At 41.6% G+C, this 24,614-nt stretch overlaps 1 protein-coding gene across 10 annotated transcripts in view; it reads left to right on the top strand.

Moving 5' to 3' along the window:
- Positions 1 to 24,614, top strand: part of MAP2K4 (mitogen-activated protein kinase kinase 4) — a 599,606-nt gene that overhangs the window by 179,580 nt on the left and 395,412 nt on the right. For all 10 annotated transcript variants that reach the window (XM_069200385.1, XM_069200381.1, XM_069200386.1 and 7 more), the window contains 2 exons: positions 5,459 to 5,633; positions 20,352 to 20,471. In XM_069200385.1, coding sequence (XP_069056486.1) covers positions 5,459 to 5,633; positions 20,352 to 20,471 — 295 coding nt within the window. The remainder of the gene's footprint in view (positions 1 to 5,458; positions 5,634 to 20,351; positions 20,472 to 24,614) is intronic.

Genomic DNA, 24,614 nt, shown 5'->3' with positions numbered 1-24,614 from the left:
GGGTGGAACCTCTTGGAATTAGAAACTCACTCCAGCATAGACAAGCAGGGTTCAGGAGGGTCTTGTTCAGCAGATCAGCTGGACAGTTGCAGGGAGGTCTCTGGAGCTTATGTCCCTGTAGCTCAACAGGAGGTCAGCCAACTAACCCTAGGAGTCACTCAGGTTAGCTTGGGATCAAGGTATGCAGGTCTAGTGTTCCTTCTCAGACAGTAAGGCAGGTGTCAAGCAACATGGCAGTCCTCCTCCTGTAACTTCGACAGGTCCACAAGTGTTCTGATAAATGGCACTGGCGATCCAATATTTATACCTGGTGCCAGCCTTTATGTGGGGGTACTCCATATACTACCCCCACATCTGGCTTTTGAAAGTTCTTCCCCCTATCAGGGCTCCAAGAAATTTTGGGGTGACAAAAGGCTGGTGTCAGGTGACTGTGTGTGTACTGGAGACAAGCCTTTTGAAGCGCAAGTGGGTTGGGGCACAGCTCCATCCTAGCAGGGTGGCCCATCCTACCCACAATTAGTCCCCTTTACGTCACTATCTTGGAGGAATATACAAACCCTAACAGCGGAGCTGTTCAGTCATGTGACACTGGCACCTGGCACAAATGGCTAGAACATGAAATGCCAACTTTCCGAAAGTACAATTTTTAGCATTGTGACTTAAAATTCAACTTTACTGTTACAGGATTTTTAAATTACATTTAATTTTTGTGTCTAAATCGTATATTTCTATCTGCTCCCAACATAGAGTTAGCTCTTATAAATTGAAATGACGTAGCAGAGTGTTAGTCTGTGGGAGAGATAAGCCTTCCAGTAGTGAAAACCCAATTTGGGAGTTTCTCACTCCTAGGCCATATAAAACATAACTACAAATGTCCTACTTTTCAAATACAATGCGCCCTGTTTAGGGCTTAACTCGGGGGTAACTTGTATGTATTAAAAAGGAATGTGTAGGCATGGGAAAAGATTTATTTTGCCATGTCGAAATGGCAGTTTAAAACTGCACTACATACTACAATGGCAGGCCTGAGAAACGTTTTAAAGTGCTACCTCAGTGGGTGGCACAGTGAGTGCTGCAGGCCCACTAGTAGCATTTAAAGACCCTGGATACATATAGTACCATTTACTAGGGACTTATAAGTAAATTAACATGTACCAATAAGATATATGCCAATTGACCATGTTTTAGGGAGAGAGTACAAGCACTTTACCACTGGCTAGCTGGGAAAAGTGTTCACGGTCCTACTGCCAATAAAACAGGTTCAGCAACAGAAGGCAGAAGAATCTGAGGGAGCCCCTGCAAAAAGAGCCAGGTTCAACATCTCGTATTTGCATACTCATTGTAACCAATTTCTCTGATAACCCTCTTTCATCAGGAAAATTAAACTGAAATGAACCTCTTAGTAGCTCCAGCTTGCGCCAAGCAGCAGATGCAGTCCGGATTGTCACTAAACAACATGGACACTTTCAGCATTATCAGCCAACATCATTGCACCTAGCCTTACATTTCAGTTCTGTAGGCCTTTCTGATGCTTGTGTCAACAGTTTTAAAGCACACAGACCTCAAAATACCACTAAACGCTGCAACTTAAAGTTCAAAGGATTCTGTCTTTCGGGATTTTCTCATGTAATTGGCCTGTTTTTCATCACCCTACTGTAATTCCTTCCATCGCTCTTTCATTTGGCTGAAACGGGTTATGAGTATTCTTCACCTGACACCTTCTCTAGATACTGAAGACCACCAAATAAACAGCGTTTTCAAAGCATTTGAGGGGCCTGTTATTTGGACCTGTCCTGTCGATTCGGCATGGGAGATCTGCACTCGTTAAGGTCACTTGCCAAGATTCCATTTGAGATGATATTCAATCCTCTCTTCTCTTCCTTTTGTAGAAATTTGCTGTTTGGTTGCCAGTAACCTGAACTGGAAGGGTTAGAAGACTAAAACCATTACAGTCAAGAGCTCGTATCTCTTTCTGTAAAGACCAGATAATTTATGCAGACTAACCAAAAATGCTTTCTGAACCTTCCCACCTCTTTCCCCACTCAAACAGTAAATCATTCTGCCTTTTTTGTTTCGCACAAGTTGCATACAGTAGCTTTATTTGGATTTATTTTTTTGAAAACTGAAGCTTTCACTATGTGAGGAATGCATAGCTGCAAACTGGTCTACTCCATTCATGCTTCTCCAGTCTCTGTAGCGTTCAGAGAGTCACCCTCCTTTCTACACTTTTGAGACTCCTCCTAATGAAGCTTGTGCTTGCAAATCTGAACAAGGGGTGCATGTGTGTAGGGAAGAACTTGACTTCTATCCACCTCGTTGGCTAGAGTGTGGGTTATATAATTAAATGAATAGGCTGTAACTTGTGCAGTGTAAAACTCAAAAGTTAGGTATCAGTGCTGTTTAATGTTACTTTTGAGGAATTCACGTCTGACAAACCAATATCATTCAAGCATGTGCATTTATGAAAGGCACCAAATCTGGTGGTTGTAGGTCGCCTGTTTGCATGATAATTAAATCATAGCAAAAGCAGCGTTAATTGCTTTCTAAAGACATGCTCCAGTCACAGACATTTCTAGGACACCAACCTGCTTTATACTAGTGCCATTCTCTTGATTAATCTTATAATAAGAATGCAGCTTCTGACCAGACGTTAATTACAGCATAGTTTCATGATCTATTGGTGGACATATATTATGTCATCCCTTCTAGCATTTTAGCGGTGCTGTTGGTTTCCCCAAGCATTTGAGAAGAAAGGAGAGCACGGAGTTGAAGTCCAAGTCCTTAATTTTTGTATAATACCTGAACCAGTTTGTCGTGCTTGGCAGCGAGGCACCTGAAGAGACCTTCTTAATGGTTCTGTAAATATTCTTCCTCTACAGATTCCAGGAAAGGGAAAGAGGCTGTCTGATAATGCCTTCGAGATGAACGTTTTTTCATCCAGTATGTTCAAAAGGGAGACAAACCTCACTATTGTCAAGAAGAGGCACTAACCTGAAAAAGTTGAGGCTTTCATTTTTTTATTTATTTGAAACGTTGTCTGTTATTACCACTTACCGAAACATTATGTAATTGATTGTTTTTGTGGAAGTCTGAAGCTATTTTGCTTCTGTATGGAGATCGGATCCTCCGTGAGAGATTAATGTGAATTTAATGAAGGTGATCTTTTGAACCCTTGCACAGATCTAACCTTGAGCATATGTACTGAAAGTTATATTCTTTCAAATCTGGAACCAAAGCCAGAAGGATTAGTGGAGTTCAAGTTTTTGTTTCCATTGATGAGATTTAAATATTTTTCAAAGAAACAAGGCTGTTCGTTCCTCTGTAAGGGCGTCTGTATTTCAATTGAATGAGGATGTTACATTATCTGCACTAGTTAGTGATTCCAAATTGTCAGCTCAGCAGCCCATATTCGGTTTCTTAGAGATACACTGGATAAAGGGAATATCAAAGGGATTTGGAACATTATTTTTTTTGTAAGGTACCTTGTTGGAGAGCCCTTTACATATATTCATCAGCAGATTGTTAATCGTACTCTTTCTAGTGTTGATTTCAAATTCATTTTTAGAGAGCTCTGAAACTTCAGTGACTTTTTAATTCTCTGAGTAGGGGAAGAACACAGAACACACACACTGCTTATTCCGTTCGAGTAAAGCTGACACTGGATTTGCATCTCTTAAATTTGTCAGGCTCCCATTTGGGGAACTAATGCACAGGGTGTCGAGGCAATGTAGCATTAATACATAAAATTCACATGAGGGGAACATTTGTGAAAATGTAATATTTCTGACTGTGGTTGTAGTTTTCCACATGAAGTCTCTTATTGCTGCATAAATTATCTTCCTTGTCTTCTCTAGGCCTAAGAGCTCTTTCTGTCATGCAACTCCAACTGAAATGGAGGGTCAGTTAGGCTGCAGTGCATTGTGATGCAGGGTGGCTGGCTGGTGGCCCTAAGTGGTCAGCACGTTTTTCCATACCTGTGCATCATATGTATGCATACTGTTTGCTTTATAAAAAAAAAAAAAAAGACGAGTTAGTTTTTTTTGTTTATATTTTTACAACACATTTTGATTACAACCTATTTTGTTCATTCAGCTTGACTATGTGAATTGTCCATCTTGTCATAAGTAAGATGCAGCTAGGAAATTATTCACTAGAACACAGCAGTAAATAGTTGGAATTATAAGTAGTCAAACAGTTATCTTGTCTTAATAATTGAAATTAGCATGCCTTTTTGAATTACCTTGCCGGCAATCACTATCTCTAAAATACTGAAGCAATCATGCATCACACAGACATGCTTACTTCCTTTCCCTATTTGGTGCCCTGCTCATCTGTCGCTAAGATTTTGTTCTAGGCCTGTTGTGGCATGTTTTAAACCAATCTCTTCCTGTGACATTGATCTCTTCTATTTGGAAAATTCCTTCTTTATGTCGTCATCTACACTAAGCGTGAGAGGAGATGCACTTTTGTTAAGCAAGAGTTCAATGCACTGCATTATTTTTAAGTTCGTTCTGTAGATAAAGTCCAATTTGAGCTTGAATCAAAAAATACTACCATGAGACCTTCGGCAAAACAGAAACTGTGCCTTAGGGAACCTGCCTCTTTTGATTAATTCACTCTAGTATGTGCTTCTTATGGATAGAATTCTGTAGTATATTTCATGTTTCTGACATACTTCACAACTATTCTGCAATGGTTGTACACGGGCTTCATGAATCTGGAGCCAGACCTAACGTGGAGATAAATATCTAACAGAAACAGTGGCACTCCTACATGGGCTTCTTCCACGATCCAGTTGTCCCCTATCAAACCTTCCTTGTTCAGGGCCTGCATGATATCAAAATCAGTCGAAACTAAAGACAAGACACTAAATTTGCTCAACCTTTAAAATAGAGCTGTTGCTTCCTTTGAAAAAAAAAAAAAATTTGCTTATTGTGCATAATAGTTTATGTTCATGTTTTGTTGTTTGCCATAAGGTTCCGTAAACTTTAAATAAAAGTAATGGAATATTTTTTTCCGATTCTGTCCGCCTGCCTGGATGAATTCTAAGCCACAGGAATCTGAAAAAGGCATAAACAGTGACGCACCATTCTTACAGACCAGTTTTTTTTTTTTTTAGCCAGCCTGCTGTGCAATTTTACCCGAACCATTTGTGAAGAAATGTACACAAGCATGCTTTGTTTGAGACACTAAACTGAGTATGTTTGTATCATTAAATAATAAGGCTACAATAACAGCTGCTCAGAAAAACTTTGACCGTTATTGGGAATGTAATTTGCTGTTGATGAGATACGCCAGTTGGAAAAAAACCTTCTGCTTTGAACATTGTTTTAGACCTCTACTCTTAAAACAGAGATAATATTTTGATAGACATACATTTGTTCATTTAGTTGTACTGACTAAATAGACAGGCCTAAATGTTATAATACTACAAAATGACTATTCTTTTTTTTCACAGAGAGCGTCTGAGAACCCATAGTATTGAATCGTCAGGGAAATTGAAACTCTCCCCTGAACAGAACTGGGATTTTACTGCAGAGGACCTGAAAGATCTTGGAGAAATTGGGCGGGGAGCTTATGGTTCTGTCAACAAAATGATCCACAAACCTAGTGGACAAATAATGGCAGTAAAGGTAGGTGATTGTGATTTAATTGTTTTAAGCTTTAGTCCGTTTGCTGTTTTGAACTGGATGACGAGGAATTGTGAATACTTAGTTGTATAATATCATAAAAATGAGGCTTGGTCAGATGGGATCTACCATAAAATATGGAAATTAGCGAATATCCTCTGATTTTTTTTTTCTCCTCCAAATGTTGATTTACAAAAGTATAGATTCAATAGTCCAATATACTTTAGGCTATGGCACCAGTGCCCAGCAAGAGTTCTTAATTTATTTATAAAAAATAGAGATCTCTTAGTTAAGTCCAGCTTTCCAAGAAGACTCTACAGTTTCTAGTCAAAAAGAGGCCTCTTTAAATATAGAACACTTCCACTTTTGTTTTTTGGTTTCCTTGAACCCATCTGCCTGGCTTTATATCAGCTATAAACCTTTTTCTATTATGTCTACTTTGATGACTCACAAGAGTCGCAAACACTTATCATCCTATACTGTGTAATACTCAGTAATCTGGTGTTGGAAAACAAGAAGAGAAAAAAAAAACTGATATTGTGTTGTACTACTTCAATGTGCATATTCTGTTATTTTTGCCACTCCTAGTAAACTGCCAAACAAGGAAAAGTACCCATACGTATACTGTATTTCAGACTGTGCTGTCAAAAATTTCCTAAGTGCTTGACAATAATCCAGTCCTGCTCTAGTACTCCAGTGGGATTAATTGTAAGTTTGGAGTGGAGGAGGGGGCCATCCTATCAGGTATAGGAAAATGAAATCAGACCACTGGTACCCTTTCAAATATAAGGGTAGAGTTGCATTTTAGCCATGCCCAATAGGTTCTTCCTAGTTCTTTACTGATAAATATAGTTAATATTGAATAAAGGCCACACCCTATGTTTGTGTACAGGCTTCCATGTATTAATTTCAGGCATTAGTCATAAGGTAGTTAGGTCTCTCATTAGCCATGATCACAGCAAAATGATAGCTTGATGAATATTATATCTCAGCTCTACTAAAAAGTTTTTTTCCTCAGAAGAAGATCTCGAGATTTTTTAATATATAGGATATTCAGATATTCAATGAGCAGACTAGCCTAACAGAATAAGTAAGATTATTCTAGATGAGCGGACCTCAGTTTGGAGAGGTACTCCCAAATGGTTGGTCCAGATCATTGGGGTAGGACGGGCTTCTGAAATCCATGATCTCAATATAACTGTGTGTGACTGAATAGACCAGTAATGATAACAAATTAGAATAGCTTATTTTCTATACGGGAAAAAGCTGAGTCTTGGTCATACCAGTTTGGTAGTATTATAATATAGCATGTGACACAAGCAGTAGTGGACAAATGGTATGCAAACGAGAAGCAGTTGAACTTGGTTTATCATGGGCCCAGAAAATTAGATAAGGTGTCAGATCAAAGTCCAGATCCTCCCAAAGACATATAGTAACTTCACTATATTTTTTTTATTGGTACTATCTTAATGTCTAATTTGGTTAGTTGGTGAGAATATCTTGAAAACAAGGAAGCCTATTACTGCAATGGCTCTTGAATGCATTTAGGATCAGGGCCTGAATATAGAATTACAGTGTATTCTTTTATTTCATTACAGAGCAAGTGCTCAATACAAAGACGTAAAAATAATGTGATTTAAATAGATCAAACTGGGAATTACTGGTATAATTAACTCTGAGGAAATTTTCCTCAAAGGGCGGGATTGAAAGATTTTTTTGATTACTAGTGCTATAACTGATAATGGTGTCAGCTCGAAAGTTGAAGAAACATTTTTAAAAAATTAAAACGTGTCACAATAGCATTATGGATAACATGCAGATGGGGAGAGTGGCTGTGAATCATGAGAGTGCAACAGATTTGCTTTAGTGATTACCACGTTTCTGCTTCACCTGCCTTTAAGAGGGAAAAGTATCAGAATCTGGGTAGCCTGTAAAAAAACTTCGCACTTGTATAGCGCACTACTCACCGTTAGGGTCTCAAGGCGCTGTACGCATACTGCTGTGGAACCCCTCCTGACTTTTCCCTGTGAGGCGCCCACTCCTGGGCAACCCCCAGGGTGAAGCCAGGCATCCAAGTGCTGTCAGGGCCGTTGTGGAGATTAAGCAAGCTACTGCCCAGAGTTACAGAATGGGACCCATTAATTACATTAGGACCAAGGCGAGTATTATCTGGTCCAAGGGAATTGAGCCCAAGACCTGCCAAGGGGGAATTGAACCCTGGTCCCGGGCCAGATCTCTGCATCAGGGTCTGCCGCTCTAACTATTGTGCCACACTTCTCCACTAGCAGGAGTAAGCAGGAGAGAAGCTCTGAAAAACTCCCAGCAGGTAAAAAGAGGAGCCGATATTTGCCGACTCAGTAGGTCTGGCATTGGCAAACATGTTTTTTTTTTGCAAGCATATGCAGTAGCCTTTTAGCTGGTTGTGCACCGTCCATCATTCACAGTCGAGACCCAGTGGCTGGATTAGACTGACTATTGTCCCTGTTGTAAAAGAAAAATAACACTCTGAGAGGCCCATTGAAGTTGAATGCATGTTAAATGGCAAAAAAGCAAGGAGCCAAAAATAGTTGCAAATTTGCTATTCAAAATTTTCTTTAAGCCTCACATGTACTAAATGGAACTTCAGATAGCAGCTAATGAGCAGTTTGGTGCTTGGCTGTTCTCGTGAGAAGAATGTGAGGACCTTGGAATTAAAATATATTAGGCTACAATCGGAAAAGCGGACTAAACTAAATCTGTAGTTCATGCTGGTCAATGCTAGTCTCTGTTCGAGGCGACGTTTACTCGAGCAGTCACTAAATATGCAATATACAAAAGTGTCAGTTAATGTGGAGTAATGTAAGGTCTTTGGCACTACTTTAAGCAGTTATAAAGATGTTTTCACACTATAATATATGCAGTGGTTGGAGGAGGTAAAATGTCAATTTCACTTGAGCAGACCAATGAATAAAGAGGGCTGCCTGAAGGACCTTGGGTATGTTTAGGCATGTTTCTGGCATATACTTCAAACTGCAGATTCCTCACCTTGTGAATACCCCTAGACACCAGACTGGATCTAGAGATTTTTAGTAGCATTGTGCAGTTTAGGGTCAGCATTGTCCCGCCATGGATGTGATGCTAGAGTCTCTTATATGCACCACCCTTGCAGGATCAAGTCTGTTTCTTTCTTTTGGATCCGGAGATCACTCCTTCTACTTTTCCTCATCTTCTTGATGAGTTTTTATTTATCAACATTCTTTCACTGCATGCAAGGGATCTCCAAAGACAGGGTGTGAACCTTGTAGGGTCTGTCACAAGTAGATGTCTTTAACAGACAGATATGTTTATGTTGCCTAGGGTTTTTCCATTTTCCAGGACTGCACCAGGATAAATCCTAAGGCAATCTGGGACTGTAAAGTCAGGCTCTATCACCATCGAGGAACGTAAGTCCCCATTGAAGTTGAGGACTCTGACCCATTCCTGTACTCAAGGCCATTCCAGCAAGAGGGCCTCTTTGAGTTCCAAGGAACCAGATAAGTCTAAATCGAAAGGAAACATAAGTTGATGTGTTACTTACTGTCTTCTTGAGCCTTTCATCAGGAGAAGTCACATGGAGGTCATGGTGCCTCTCAATCTCTGTTCCAGTCCCCTGTATGGGAATGGATTGCACAACTCATTCTGATGCACCCTGAACTTCTTGGTCCATTAGTGACATCGCAGGAAGTTTAAGCCTTCAAGGAAGTCTAGTTGTGCATCGTATGCAGTCTTCCGGCTGGAAGTAGTGTAGTTGATTATACTATACATTACTAGTCACCTCTGTTTCCTATGGAGCTAAAATAGACTTCAGAAACATAAAACTAATATTCTGAAGCGTCTTTGTCTTCCCCACATTTTCGAAATTTTCCAGTGGTAACTATAACAAACAGGACTCCTTGTATACCCTATACAGGAGTCACTCTTTATGTAGCAACTAATAGAGCTGCAGCGGGGAGAGCATTATTAGCACTGGAAAGTACAAATGGGGGCAGTGAAGGAGATTAAAAAAAGGCTATCGCTCGAGGGTGTCTTGTCTCCACCATGGTACATTAGTGTCTCATTGCACCCATTGCGAGACCATTTGTCTGTGGCATCGGTTCTACTTAGGCCCCCCCCTCCATTGTGTAGGAACAGAACTGGCGCCTATCTTCACAGCATCCCCGCAGATGTGGTTCTCCTCCAGCCAAGACCAGGCCTCCTCCAGTGTCGGGAAGGATTTGAGCCTGGCCAGGAACATGAGCATGTATCGTAGCTGGAGGCCTCATAGTCTAACCTTAAGCTCGTCAAAGGTGCACCTTCCCTTCTGCAATTCCCTGGTGTGGTCGGGGAATATAAATGTTTGAGTTAGCATGGCACATTTCTCCCATCTTGCGCCTCTCCGTTAGGACCCTGTCTCTATCACTAAAGTACAAGAATCATGTAATCACTTTCTGAGGAGGTGCCCCAGGCAGGGGCTTGCTCTCCAGTGCACGGCACACCCTCTCTAGGACAAGGCAGGAGGAAAACTTGGCTTGGGGAACAATGGAGTGCAACCAGCTGTCTAGAAATTGCTCTGTCGGGCCATCGACTCCTTTGAGAAATCCCACAAAGCAGAGAGTATTTTGGCAGGTGTGATTTTTGGCATCTTTTAGTCGCCATCACATGCCTTGGTTGGCATCTCGAACTTCAGCACCATCCTTGCGAAAAGTGGCGACCTTGCCCTCCAGTTCTGATATCCTCAACTCCATGGAGGAGACCCTTTCAGCCACGTTCTGGAGGTCCTGACACAATAGGGTGGCTTCTAAGTGCCACCTTCCCTTCAGAGCCTCTCAGGAAGCCTGTATGGCCAGAAGGAGGGTTGTCATTTTCTGGCATGGGTTGCGGGGCAGGCTTCGGCGGGGGGGGGGGGTAGTCACCACTCCTGTATAATGATCAAGCTGCCCCTGGCTTGAGAGTTTGGAATCCTTGTTCTTAGCCATTCTGTCACAGAGGGGTATTCTCAGGGCAACGTCATGGCCATGGGGTCTGCACTAGGCGAAAGGAGGCTTATTCAATATTAGGCAACTGAGATGATACTCGGTCTAATTCCTGCCAGTTCAGACTCCAGCACAGCTCAGGAGTCTTTATCTTCCCCTTGTAGATTCGCTGTGAGAGCTCCTAGATTGAGAAGGAGGCAAGTCGTCCGGCTGTAGGGAGGCTCCGATGAGTGGGAGGGGGTATGGCTCAGGTAGCCCCAGCATGCCTCCATGCAGCTTGGATGCCCGTATTCCTCTCGACTTCAACCCCCCCCCCCCCCCCCCCCCCCCCCCCCCATAAGAAATAAGACTTTGGTTGGGACATGGAGGCACGACTCTGGACGCTTGAGAGCTCACCCAGGCTCTTGCTAATCTGGGACCTTCCAGGATCTTGAGTACAAGAAAAGAGATTGAGCTACAAGTAATGTCCACTGCTATCTACAATTGTAGAACAACAACAACAATCAAGATAACTGAAATACACAAAATGATATTTATTACATATGTATGTACAACAACAAAAGAGCATAATGATCAAGATTAAATATAAAATATTTACATATTCACAGGGAACGACACATACATTTATATATATAGTGAATAGACAGAGACAAAGAATAATGCAAAACAAAACACAACAAATAATGAAAAATAATAGAATCATAACATTGAAAAAAGAAGCAAAAAATCCAAATTGTCCAAAATACAATACAATACAATTTAAATATATACTTTCTCTATAACATTATTTTAAAGCCTTACTAGTATTCACAGTTTTAACATATTAACTTAGAACCAGATCGCGTCTCCACCTAATTCAAAAAAGAAAAATTACTTGGACCCTAAAATTCATATTCCATTATAACAACTGTAGGAACTAAGCCTACGCGCGTTTCGGCGGTAAACCTCTGTTTTGTAAAGCCGCCTTCATCAGGGCAGTTCCTTTTTGATGTTAGGTAACTGATATTGCAGATCTTTTAGATTCTCGTCTTTCCCATCCGAATCACATCTGATAAACATAAAAAGTAACAATAAGGAATACCATGGTCATACATTTAATCTAATTCCTTGAGATTCCGCCAACCTATCTACATAGTACCACAAACCAAGAATAATCAAAAGAAATACCAAAGTGCACCAACGAAGAAATCAAGTGAAAAGATTAAACAACCAAAATTAAAGAACAATAGAAACCAGGAAAAGATTCCACACCAAGAAAAAGTGCAAGAAAATTCAAACACCCACTACATGCAGAAAACCATAAAACCTATGTGGTTTCCCAAACTACTCTCCACAATTAATGTATTAACAATATTAAATACCGGATGACAATGTTGATACGTTCTCTCATAAAGAGAACACGGAAAGGTTGGTTCTCTAGCTTCAACTTTTGGTCACACGGGGCTCCCCATATAGGCCCACACTCAGATTCACTCCTGAACACCGTCATTCCCTCTGAAGGGGAGGGGTGGCGTACAAGTATGCTAACAAGGAGCATAAAGTTAAGGGCTACACCCAGGTCCCGAGGCCTACAGTCTGAACATGAGAAGTACTAGACCTTGAGGGCTAATGTTGTAGGAGGCCTAGTGGTTGCAAGTGGCAAGGGGTAAAGGCCTGCGGGAGCTCTGGGCTGATTGCTTTGAGTCAGGCACCTCGGGCCAGCCACCGACTGGGCTAGGCAGAGGGTTGCTTGATGGTCACTCCTGCACTGGAGGTTGGTTCCTTCCGGTTCTGGGGGCTGCGGTACAGTGCTTTCTCCAGGCACCGGGTTCTTGTTACCAGGCAGTCGCGGTCAGGGGGAGCCTCTGGATCCTCTCTGCAGGCATCGCTGTGGGGGTTCTCTGGAGCTTGAGCTGGGGGCGTTGGGTGCAGAGGGTGAAGTCTCACGCTTCCGGCGGGAAGAGTGAGTTCTTTAAAAGTTGCTTCAAAGTTGCTAAAATGTTGCTGTTGGTGAACAGTGCTGCTGTTCTCTGGAGTTTCTTGGTCCTTCGGTTCAGGGCAGTCCTCTGAGTCTTCAGAGGTTGCTGGTCCCTGTCAGATGCTTTGCTGTGCAGGTTCTTTGAGTCTGTAGACAGGCATGTAGGGCTGGGGCCAAGTCAGTTGTCGTCTCCGTCGTCTCTGCAGGGCTTTCAGGTCAGCAGTCCTTCTTCTTTCTTCAGGTTGCAGGAATCTGCTTTCCTGGGTTCTGGGGTACCCCTAAATACTAGATTTAGGGGTGTGTTTAGGTCAGAAGGGCAGTAACCAATGGCTACTGTCCTGGAGGGTGGATACACCCTTGTTGTGCATCCTCCCTGAGGGGAGGGGGGCACATCCCTAATCTTATTGGGGAAATCCTCCAATCTCAAGATGGAGGCTTTCTAAAGGCTGGGGTCACCTCAGCTCAGGGCACCTTAGGGACAGTCCTGACTGGTGGGTGACTCCTCCTTGTTTGTCTCATTATTTCCTCCAGCCTTGCCGCCAAAGGTGGGGGCAGTGGCCAGAGGGGCAGGCATCTCCACTAGCTGGGATGTCCTGGGGTGCTGTAACAAAGGGCATGAGCCTTTGAGGCTTACCGCCAGGTGTTACAGTTCCTGCAGGGGAAGGTGAGAAGGTTTTGGTCCTGGCCACAGAGTGACAAAGGTACTCTCCCCAGGTGGCCAGAAAGTCATCTGGTTGTGGCAGCCTGGTAGAAACTGGTCAGCCTAGCACTAGGAGTCGGACTGGTATTCAGGGGGCATCTCTAAGATGCCCTCTGGGTGTATTGTACAATAAATTCCACAATGGCATCAATGTGCATTTATTGTGCTTAGACGTTTGATACCAAACTTCCCAAATTTCAGTGTAGCCATTATGGAACTGTGGAGTTGGTGTTTGACACACTCCCAGACCAAATACACTTTATGGCTACCCTGCACTTACAATGTCTAAGGTTTTGCTTAGACACTGTAGGGGCATAGTGATCATGCACATATGCCCTCACCTGTGGTATAGTGCACCCTGCCTTAGGGCTGTAAGGCCTGCTAGAGGGGTGACTTACCTATGCCACAGACGGTGTGAGGTGGGCATGGCACTCTGAGGTGAGTGCCATGTCGACCTAGTCATTTTCTCCCCACCAGCACACACAAGCTGTGAGGCAGCGTGCATGTACTGAGTGAGGGGTCCCCAGGGTGGCATAAGATATGCTGCAGCCCTTAGAGACCTTCCCTGGCATCAGGGCTCTTGGTACCAGGGGTACCATTTACAAGGGACTTATCTGTGTGCCAGGGCTGTGCTAATTTTGGGGACAAAGGTACAGTTTAGGCAAAGAACACTGGTGTTAGGGCCTGGTTAGCAGGGTCCCAGCACACTTTCAATATAACTGGCATCAATAAAAGGCAAAAAGTCAGGGGGTAACCATGCCAAGGAGGGATTTCCTTACAGGGGTGTTTGCAGGTGTGTGGATGGGGGAGGTGTTTGCAAGTGTTTGAACATGTGGGGGTGCGTGTGCCGGTGACAAGAATGGGGATTCCTGTTGCCGGGTGCGTTACCGACAGGGTTTTCGTGGCAGGTTGATGGTCGTGGAAAGCCTGGCGGTTTGCCGGGTCGTAATACCGCCGGCGGTCTTACGGCTGCCCTAGCAACGGTGTGGCGGTTTGACTACAGCCAAACCACTGATGCTAATAATACGGTGGTCTTTACCGCCGGGCCAGCATCGGTAAGACTGCCATGCTTGTAACGAGGGTTACATTGTTATACTTTATATTTATTACACAGCATCTAAGTAAATAGCAACTGGTTAAGAGTAATGGCAACAATTATTAGAATTTAGCAAAGACAAACATAAAAAAACAAAGCAAGAAGACTTCCTAAACGTATTGAACATTTTTTTTCATAAGCCGATGTTAGAACTGGCATCCTTGGCGTGTTTATCCCCTAACATCTTGCCTTTAACCCTCCTGAAGCAGACTTCGTTTTTGCTGGCTTAAGGACTCTGGACACTTTACCTCTGCTAACCAGTGTTAAAGTGCTTGTGATTTCTCTTTAAAAAATGGTAGAATTGGCTTATACCCACTTGACGTAATCAATTCACTTCTAAGTCCCTACTAAAGTGGCACTACCTGTGCCTAAGACCTGTCAATTAAATGCTTCTAGTGGGTTTGCATTACTGATTGTGTCACCAACTTAAGCAGCTTTAAACATGTCTCAAGCCTTCTATTGCAGCCTGTGTGCGCAGATTAAAATAGCCATGTGCATCTTGCAAAATAAACCTTTTGCCATGCCCAAACCTTCTGTTTCAGGGTTGAGTCTGCTGTAGCATGGTCTAACACGTTAGTCTCGCTTGCGAGACACTCTTGTATCCAAAAAGGACTTGGAGTCCGCCTGTTGATTCCTATTTGTCTGCTCCAGCATCACTCTTCTTTGCAGGCATGTTTGTTGGCCAGTGCAGCCAAAACGTCCCTTCCGATGCTTGTCCTGGATCACTGACCAGGCATAATTTAATTCAACTTAGTCCATGCTCATCCAGAAGTTTCTGATGATTGAGGTACTTTTTATTGGCCCCCCAAGAGACAGACAGACACACACAAACAGACACACACACACACACACACACACACACACACACACACACACACCCTTCCCTGCTGTTCCATCTACAGCGCTTGCATTAGTTTAAATTGCACTACCGCCCACTCTGCATGATTGATTGTCCTATTTAACCTCCTCCTACTCTTGCTTTCTCCCTCCCGTCCCTGAGTCTGCTTGGTCTGGCCCTCTCCCACTGTCAGGGTGTTGTTCCTTTGCCCTCTCCTCTGTAACTTGTGTTTCTTGTTTACACTGTTATCCTGTGAGAACAAAGTCCCCTTGGATTGGTGTATGTAATGCAGTGTGCATACACTCACTCTCTAAAATCGTCCATTAAAACACCAGCACGGCAAAGCAGACGTCAGGGCCACTTGTGTGATCTTCTGCAGAAAACTGAGATGATTGTCTCCATTTGTTATTCCTCGAAAGGCTAATGTAAAGGCCAGACTTTGTATTGATTTAAAAGAACTCAACAAAGTGGTTGTAGTTGACCGCCACCCTCTTCCCAACATTAGTGAATTACTGAGTACTCTTGATGGAGCAAAACATTTTTCTTCTCTGATTCTATCTTCGGCCTACCCTTAGGTAAAATTGCACCCTATGTCCGAACATCTAACAGCTTTTATCACTCCTTTTGGCATGTTCAAGTTTTTAAGAATGCCCTTTGGCTTAATTTCTGCAGCCTCTGTATTTTAGAGGGGGGGTGGAAAGAATTCCGAGGGATGTGGGAGGATTCAAAGTATATCAGGACGATGTGCTTATAGTTGGAAAAGATCCTAAGGAACATAAATGTAGGTTAAGGGCAGTGTTGTCGATTACAAACTGCTGGTCGTACCCTTAGAGCAGATAAATGGAAATTTGAGGTGCAAGAAATCAAATACTTGGGCCGTGTGGTATCAGCCACAGGAATCAAACCGAAGAAGGGTCTGGCAGAAACAATATGTAAATTACGAGCACCTCAAAACAAAGAGGAACTCATGAAATTCCTTGGTATGGCTGAATTCTATGATAAATGTATCCAAAACTTGGCAAAAAAAACATACCACGTGAGATAATTACTAAGGAAAGGAATTCAAATGGTATAGTGTTTGTGAAGGTGAATTTGATGTTGTTAAGAAATGTTTGTCTAAAGCACCAGGTCTAAGGAGTTTTTAGCCGGAAAGAGAACCCTACATTAAAAAGGATGCAAGCTAAAGTGGTTTGGAGCTGTCCTTAAGCAGAGGATTGATAGAGAAGAAATATCTATTATGTTTATTTCCAAATCTATGAGGGGAGCTGAAAACAATTACTCAGTTATTGAGAAGGAAGCGCTAAGAGTTTTTTTGGCGGTACGCAAACTGAGAACACTTTTGTAGGGAAGGAAATTTGAGATTCAAACTGATCATAAACCTCTCAAGGAAATATTTATCAAAAAGTGCATATACTTTGTGTCTCACAGAATACGAAAATGGGTGGTAGCATTTCGTGATATTATTGCTGACTGTATCGCGATTAGGTGATACTGAAAGTGAAAATAAGAAAGATGGTGAATGGTTTGCTGGAGAAGAATTTGATGAAGAAATGAAAGTATGTATGATTATAGAAGGATTAGTGTCTGTGGAGTAATGGAGAGAGAATTTGAGAAATTACACTATTTTACGGAGAGCTTATAATGGTTAATGAGGGTTGGTTTGGAAAGAAGGACTGCGAAGAACAAGTAAAATGATATTGGTAAGTTAGAGGTGAGTGATTGTGGTGGGATTGACTTTTGATGTGCGGCAGCAAGCTGATTCCCCTGTGCGAGCTAAGAGAGAGATTAATAATAAATGCCCATGCGAGTCACATGGAAATTGCAAAAACAAAGAAAAGAATGAAAGAAGCATATTGGTGGCCTGCAATGGATGTGACAATTGAAAGAGAGGTTAGAAATTGTTTAGAATGTTCATGCAGTGAGAGTTCTGAAATGTAGGACTCAACCAATAGTAGTGAGGCAGCAAGCCAGTGGTCGGATGTTGCTATAGACATTTTGGGTCCTGTCAGAGCGAGATCTCAGGATCGCTATGTGTTAGTATGTCTAGACATATACTCTCAATGGCCTGAAATTAAAGTTGTGAATTTGAATCAAGAATTGTCATAGACGTTTTGGGGGAATTTTTTGAGAGAGAAGGATTTCCTATGACATTGCTCTCAGACAATGGAGTACAATTTACCTCTAAGGTGGTAGAGGTATTTCTGAAGACTAGAGGTATAAAACATAAAAGAGCAGCATTGTATCACCCTCAGAGCAATGGTGTTGTTGAGAGATTTGTGAAGGTTTTGAAAGAGACCTTACAACAAGCTCTGGTGTCTGGTTTGGATTGGGAAATGGCGATAAGAAAGGAGGTACATGAATATCATTCTACCCCACACTCCTCAATAGGAGTGAATCAGTTTTTTGTCTGTTCAAAGATAGAGTTGCTAATACTGAAGTGATTCCCATGTGGGTGACTGAGAAAAAGAGAAGTTTAAATGACAGTGTTGGCAGAATAGAAGGCTAGGAAGAGCAGGAAAAGGAGAGAATGGAGAAGAGGAAAAAGATGTATGATTTGAGCCCTAAATAGCACTCACCTGCATCTGCCGCCATAGCGTCCAGAAGCGCGCTCTCTCTCTCTCTCTCTCTGTAGTGATACATACATATGCCACGTTATACCCGCATTTCAGTCCCTCTGAAGCCGGAATTCTAGACTCCTGGGGTTTTTCAAGAGGGCTTCCTCCACCGTTCATTGTTAACTCTCTTATTCTTTTCATCATATTGTGTTGTAGCATTTTCTGATTGCTTTTAATTTTTCATCTCACATCGAGTCCTCCAATTAATTTCCTGTGGGTCAAGTGAATGGTTATTATTCCCATAGTGCATGGTTGTGCCTGAAGCTTAAACAGTGTGCTCCAGGAGTGATGCAGTAGCATGTAAGAACGAGTTATTCCTGTGATAACAGCTTTTGTGCAGCTGTGTTTGAACCAGTTAAGGTTGTGATCTGAGGCTCGCTTGAGTCCTGATTTTGAGAAAAGCCAAATCTTGTTTTTCTGAATTTGTAATAAGTCTTTACCCTGACCCTCTGTGCCAGAATATCCACTTCTTGTATGTAAGAAGTGATATGTGGAGTGAATCCTTTTTCCATCTAGGGTCTCACTTTGTTATAATTTATTTAACATAATGGGAATATTGCACCAATATTCAATTAAAAACCAAAGGTTACAGGGGCATTGTAGTTAGGCTAACATTTTAAATGTACCAAACCATAGAAATTCAGTAGTAATAGTTATTTCTGGTAACTATAACTTGTGCCCTAAGGTACCTATAACTCGCGCCCCCGTCATGCACAGTTTTCTCCTCACAAATTTTACAGAAAATATGACATTGATAACATAATTGATAATATCAAAGATGGCATGAGTGTTGCAATAATTGGGGTAATTGCAGTGCATGGCAAGGGTGCAAGTTATAGTTACCTTAGGGCACGAGTTGCACTTGCTTGAAATATCTCTAACTATGACTGTTGAATTTCTATGGTTTTGTATGTTTACAATGTGAGCCTAGATGTAACGTCCCTGTAACCTTTAATATTTAATTTCTTTTTTTAAAATTCTATTTCCTAACTGTAACACCCCGTAACCTTTGTTTTTTCAGTGAATTTCTATGATTTTTTTAAATGTAAAGTAATTTTAATTACTACTCGTTAATTCAACCACCACAGTGCACAGCCTTTGGCCATGTGCTGCAGAGGTTAAACCCACTTTTCACAGTCACTACTTGAGATATTGCTCTAAAAAAAAAGCAAGGATGCAGGCACCTCCATGAAGGTTTACAGATAACTTTTCAAGGTAAAACTGTAAAGAAACACTTGCTTTGCCTTGACCATGCAGAAGAAATTAGGTTGATTAGTACTTTACAGAAGCGGACATTGAAGTTGGCCACCTGCTTTGTTTATATCTGTAAGTGCTTCACGTTGAGGTTTAATTTCTGTGAAATGAGCATTGTGTCAGAATTAATTCTGCCATGCTTATTTATCTAATAAGGGACACTGTTTTGTGTGAAATGTCCACCCAACTTGAATACTTTGTACTGGCTAATTGGCAAGTGCAACCCCTTGGAGTAAATGTATAGTGCATCTCCTACAGCTGCGTAATGGATGTCGAAGAAATGTCTACAGTGATCATATGTGTCTCTAACTTTGCCAGTGTGATTCTTCCGCAAACGTCTTCATAAGGTAAGTTTACAAGATGGACCTGCAGAGAAAGCACACTTAAATTAAAGACAGGAGCGCTGCGGGAGGTGCCTGAAGGCCCTGCAGTCCCAGCCGGCTCCTGTCTCTTGCGAAAGCAATGATTTCATCCCTTTCGCTGCACGTGTGACCCTGCTCCATCATTTAAATTTTGCCCTGGGGAGGTGGTGGTTCCCTGGGCCAGAGGGGGTCTGCAGAACCCACCCCCCCCACCCAACCCCCATTTAATTTATATGTTTCCTCTGTAGGTGGAGGTCCCTGGGGCGAGGGAAATCTGCGCACCAGGATCTAGCTTCCTGCCAAATTTGGTGTAATTCCGTTCAGTGATTTGGTTGTCTAAAGACCATAGGGACCTAAGTGAAAATGCATGGGGAAAACAAGTTTTGGGTCCCCTCACGCCTTTTTTTTCTCAGCCCCCGCTTCATGGATCACCCCGAAACCTTAAGGAAAGCTGCTGAACCAACTGTCATACCAGTTCTGAAAATTTCATGAAGATTCGTAAACCTTCGCCAAAGTTGTTGACCAAACAGATAACGCTCTTCCTATGGAAACTAAATCCTTACCATAACTACCTACTGGTATATGTAAATATATTTACCTTTTTATTTCTACATTAGTATATGTTTAAATCGCACTTTGTGGTTCTCTTGTCAGTTGCTTTGCTAGACCTTTAACATAGTGTTCATGTTATATGGATTAATGTCCATTTTCTGTAATATAGAATATTCCCCTAGAAAAGGTCAAAATAATAAATGTGGCTCTGAAGGACATTCTAATTGGTGTAATGAAGTCGCCCATCTGCTCTTTTCCATTGTGGTTTAAAAAATGTATACAGTTATAGGAGCTAAGAGCGAAAGTAACTAAACTAATTCTGCATGCGTTCCTTTAGTCGCTTTTAACTTACAACTGTCTGACATATTTTTGTACAGAGAATACGATCAACAGTGGATGAAAAAGAACAGAAGCAACTCTTGATGGACTTGGATGTAGTAATGAGGAGTAGTGACTGTCCTTATATTGTGCAGTTTTATGGAGCACTCTTCAGAGAGGTAGGAAGTGCAACATTTTTTATTTCTAAAAAAATATTGTTAGCAACAACAATATCTCTCAGCCACAGACGTGCTATTTAGACATCTACCTAAAATCTCTAAGTAAACTATTATAATTTGGTGGAATGGATTTGTGTATTGTTTGGTAATATGCTTATGTTAGTAGCTTTTTTTGTTCACTTCTCCTTCAAGTACATCAGTTTTATATTTTGAAGAGCTTACCCTAGATTTATAATACAGGGTATTAAACATGAAAAAAAGTGTGTGTTTGCCTCGTTCAGAGTACTGTTAAAAAGCGTTGATAACCTGTGAACTAAGCAGACTCTGTAATAGTGACCACAGTGAGAAATCACTGATCCACCATAGTGCGAAACCAATCGCACAGATGCTGTGGGATGGAAGGTGTGTGTACAGCTGCCACACGTCTGAAAAGTTCTAGCTCTACTGCTCTCCTTAGGTGCTGAGAAAGAGAAATATGTGAAGGTATGCATTCCTTCATAGAAGACTTACTGAAACGTCATCAGCAAGATTTCATAGACTTGCTACAAGAGAACATTCTAGCAGCTATCAGATAATTAGTGTTGTGGTTGAATACAAAGTCATCTTCCTCTACAGGTCATACACTCCTTCCTCCAGAAGCAGACACCCATAACTCACTCCAGTGGAGGGAGCGGTATCCTTGTCTATGGCAGAGTGGACTTCAAGTGCAAGAAATAAAAGGGTTCTAATTATTCTAAATTGTGGATACCTTCTACGTTTCAAGACCACTCCACCTCGAGTCCCACCAAAATCAACTTCAGAGCACCAACTAGTCATTCTCCGGAGTTAAACATCAATACTGTTAAGAAACAAGCATTTGCAATGCAACGGGTCTCGCATTTCTCTGAGTTAGAGCTGTTAGCAGTTGTAAAGTCCCAACCGGGCTTTTCTTGCCTCATTAAATGGAAAAAAGAGCACAGTTGACTCATAATGAAACCTATCGGCAAAAGTGCAGTTATCTATGTAACCAGCAAAAGCGCAGTTAACTATGTAACAGGGTCGATGTCATGCAAAGCCCTCGACTTCTGCACAGCGAGATAGCGCTGCGAAAAAAGAGAAAAAGTAGTTTACAAACCGTATTGAAAACAGCGAGTCTCGTATGTTTTCTGTACTTGGTCGCTGCACTCGAGGAGGGCTAACCACCAGAAAAGGCGTGACGTATGCATGCCTTCCACTAATGGAAGCAAGCAGATTTTAAAAGGCAAGCCGACGAACAAATGAAAAACACTGACGTGACACGGCCGGCAAACGATACACATGCACATTCCGTCGGATCAGAAAAGCTTAGGACGTTACTCCAGATGCCTTCTAGTTGAGAAAAAATTCCAAAATGAATTTGGACAGATAATAAATGTTTGATGTGCAAAAAAGTTATAAATACAAAAACATTTCAGATGTTAGCCTTACATTAAGTATATCCATATCTGAATAAAAGTATGCAGTAGATCTACAAGATGGCTATTTCCACTTCTCAATAGCACAATTACACAGGAAATCCCTCCATGTTGTAGTTCGAAACAATCACTACCAGTACACAGTACTACCTTTCAGCCTCAAACTGTCACTCACTTTTTCGAAAAAGTGTGGCAGCCCACGTGAGAACTAAAATCATTTTAATGTATCCTTAGTAGGATGGCAGGTTGCTAAAGGCTCACAGCCAAAAGGAGGTTAAATAGGCTTTCATATCTGCAGTAAAGCAGGGGTACAACTTTAGTCTTCAGATAAGTAACAAAAAAATCAGTTGCAATACAGGTTCAAAGACCTTCTTATATAGGAGCAATTTTGGACAGCATTAAGGCTACTGTATTTCCTTCGGCAGAGAGATTTTCATCTATCTGGGACAAATGCCACATCCCCAAAGCAACCACACTGTGAAATGAAGAGGCTCACTGCTAGGTTGTATGACTTCATGCATATACGTTGTGCCAAATGCAAGGTTGCATGCTAGACGTCTCCAGCAATGTTTAAAGGGCCTATGTTGTCAAAGAAAAAATAACTGGTAAGGCAACATTATTCTGACCGCAGCAGCAAAACAATCACTGGCATTGTGAATAAGGCAAAAGAGACAGTTTGCTCATAGGGACACATTTCTAAGAATAACTTCTGTCTCAGAGTATCGGGATAGATGCTTCTCTTGCAGGATGCGGAGCTTAATCAAGATCTGACAGTTCGGGCAGTGTACACTGGGTAATTTCGTAACACATAAACTACCTCAAGCTCTGAGAGGTTCATGTGGGTCTTAAAGCCCTTATCCCATCTTTCAGAGCATTGTCTACTATTCAGGCACAAACAGACAACCTCGCTATGCACGGTTTAAACAGACAAGAAAACATCAGATCCAAAACTCTTTCGATGCAAGCTCAGTCATCTGTAATTGGGCTTTAACCAACAAACTGAACATAACAGCTGTGCAAATACCAGGAAAAATGAATAAATAGCCTAGCTGATTTTTTTCAGCCAATGTTATAAAGCATCACATGAATGGGTAGTGGGTGATAGAGTTTCAGACAACGGTTTCGAACAGTGGGGACTGCCTTCAGTAAACCACTTCACAAAATCAGAAAACAAAGAATGTAGAGTGTTTGCCTCCAGCCTCCCAAAACAGGTACTTCTAATGAACGCACCTTTTATTAAATTGTATAGGCTAGTTCTTTACAATTTTCCACCGATTCAGTTTGGTTCTAACTATTATAACGGAAACTTCAAATATTTACATTTATATTCACTGCGCCACATTGACTGAGAGCTGTTGTAGTACCTGGACTTACTTCAGATGTCCATAAAACCACACAAAAGGCTGCTGAACAGACTAGAGCTACTAATCAACCTATAGAATCAAATCCACCACCCTACTCTTTCATCATTGAATTTGCATGAATCTTGAAGTCAGATAGTATGGTCACCTAAATGACCCACCCGCCTGTATGGAGATCTTGAAAGAAATAAAACATCCATCCCTTCCCATAGTTATGTTATTCCTTAAGTTGGAAGAGATACTGTATTTCATGTCAAGAAAAAGGGCACAGTCCTATCACTTATAAATAAGTGGTTTTGCCTTATTTGCTTCATTTAGCTCAAACAAAACTTTAATTTCCATCAAGAAAAGTTAATTTGTCTGCCATTACATCTTACAGAAAATCTCCAAACCAGCTATATTTTTAAAACTTCGTCATTAAAGATTTGTTGGAACTTGGGGACTGAATACAACTTTGGCGGAGCGGTTTAATCCATCCCAATTGTAACGATATCCCGCCCACCGTATTACGAGTTCCATAGGATATAATGGACTCATAATACGCCGGGCAGGATATCCGTCACATTTGAGACGGATTAACCCCCTCCGCCAAAGTCCGTTAGTGTTTCCTCCAATTAGACATCCTTCCTCACCATGAAGTTGAACACTGTGCTGTCAATATTAATGGGCTCACCTTTCGGGCTTATTAGCAACTCTGCATTGTAGCGTTTGTCATGGCTGATTGCAGGCCATATCTACAGTAAGATTTGCAGACATTTCTCTGTGGAATAAACACCAACACACTCTGGACATCCGTGTTAACACAGTGATGATTACTAATAAAGTTGTATCATACATGTGCCAATAGCTGACATATGTAAAGCAGTGGAAATCATTATATATATTCTCAAGGCATTATTGCTTGCATTCTAATGCTCAAATCAATGCTAAAATGGGTTAGGGGTGAGAAATCTATTTAAATAGAGTTCCCCTTTTCTATATCAACTCACGTACACCTTAGTTTGGAGCAATTATCATCCTGCTTCCCAACAGCCACTCTCTGAACTTAGTTATTTAGCTTGCTATTCTGTTCTGGTGTTTATGACTATCAATGAAGACCCTACAAAGCAGAAGAAAAGATTGCTTACTTGTAGTACTTGTTCTGCTTGGTAGCAATCTTCATTGAAGTCATAAATGACCCACCTGCCTTCCTGGCTTAGTAAAATTGGGCACTGGAAAATGAATAAATAATGTAAAGCCCAATTATCTAACTCATCTTAAAAAGAACTGGCCTTCTGGGCTAACTGCCAGTAGGATGCACTATGGGTAGAAGAACATTCTTGACTCTTAGAAACAGGACACTTTTTCTC

Source organism: Pleurodeles waltl, chromosome 7 (assembly GCF_031143425.1).
Source record: "Pleurodeles waltl isolate 20211129_DDA chromosome 7, aPleWal1.hap1.20221129, whole genome shotgun sequence".
Taxonomy (NCBI): domain Eukaryota; kingdom Metazoa; phylum Chordata; class Amphibia; order Caudata; family Salamandridae; genus Pleurodeles; species Pleurodeles waltl.
The sequence above is the reverse complement of the archived record's forward strand: the minus strand, read 5'-3'. Positions and strand labels throughout refer to the sequence as shown.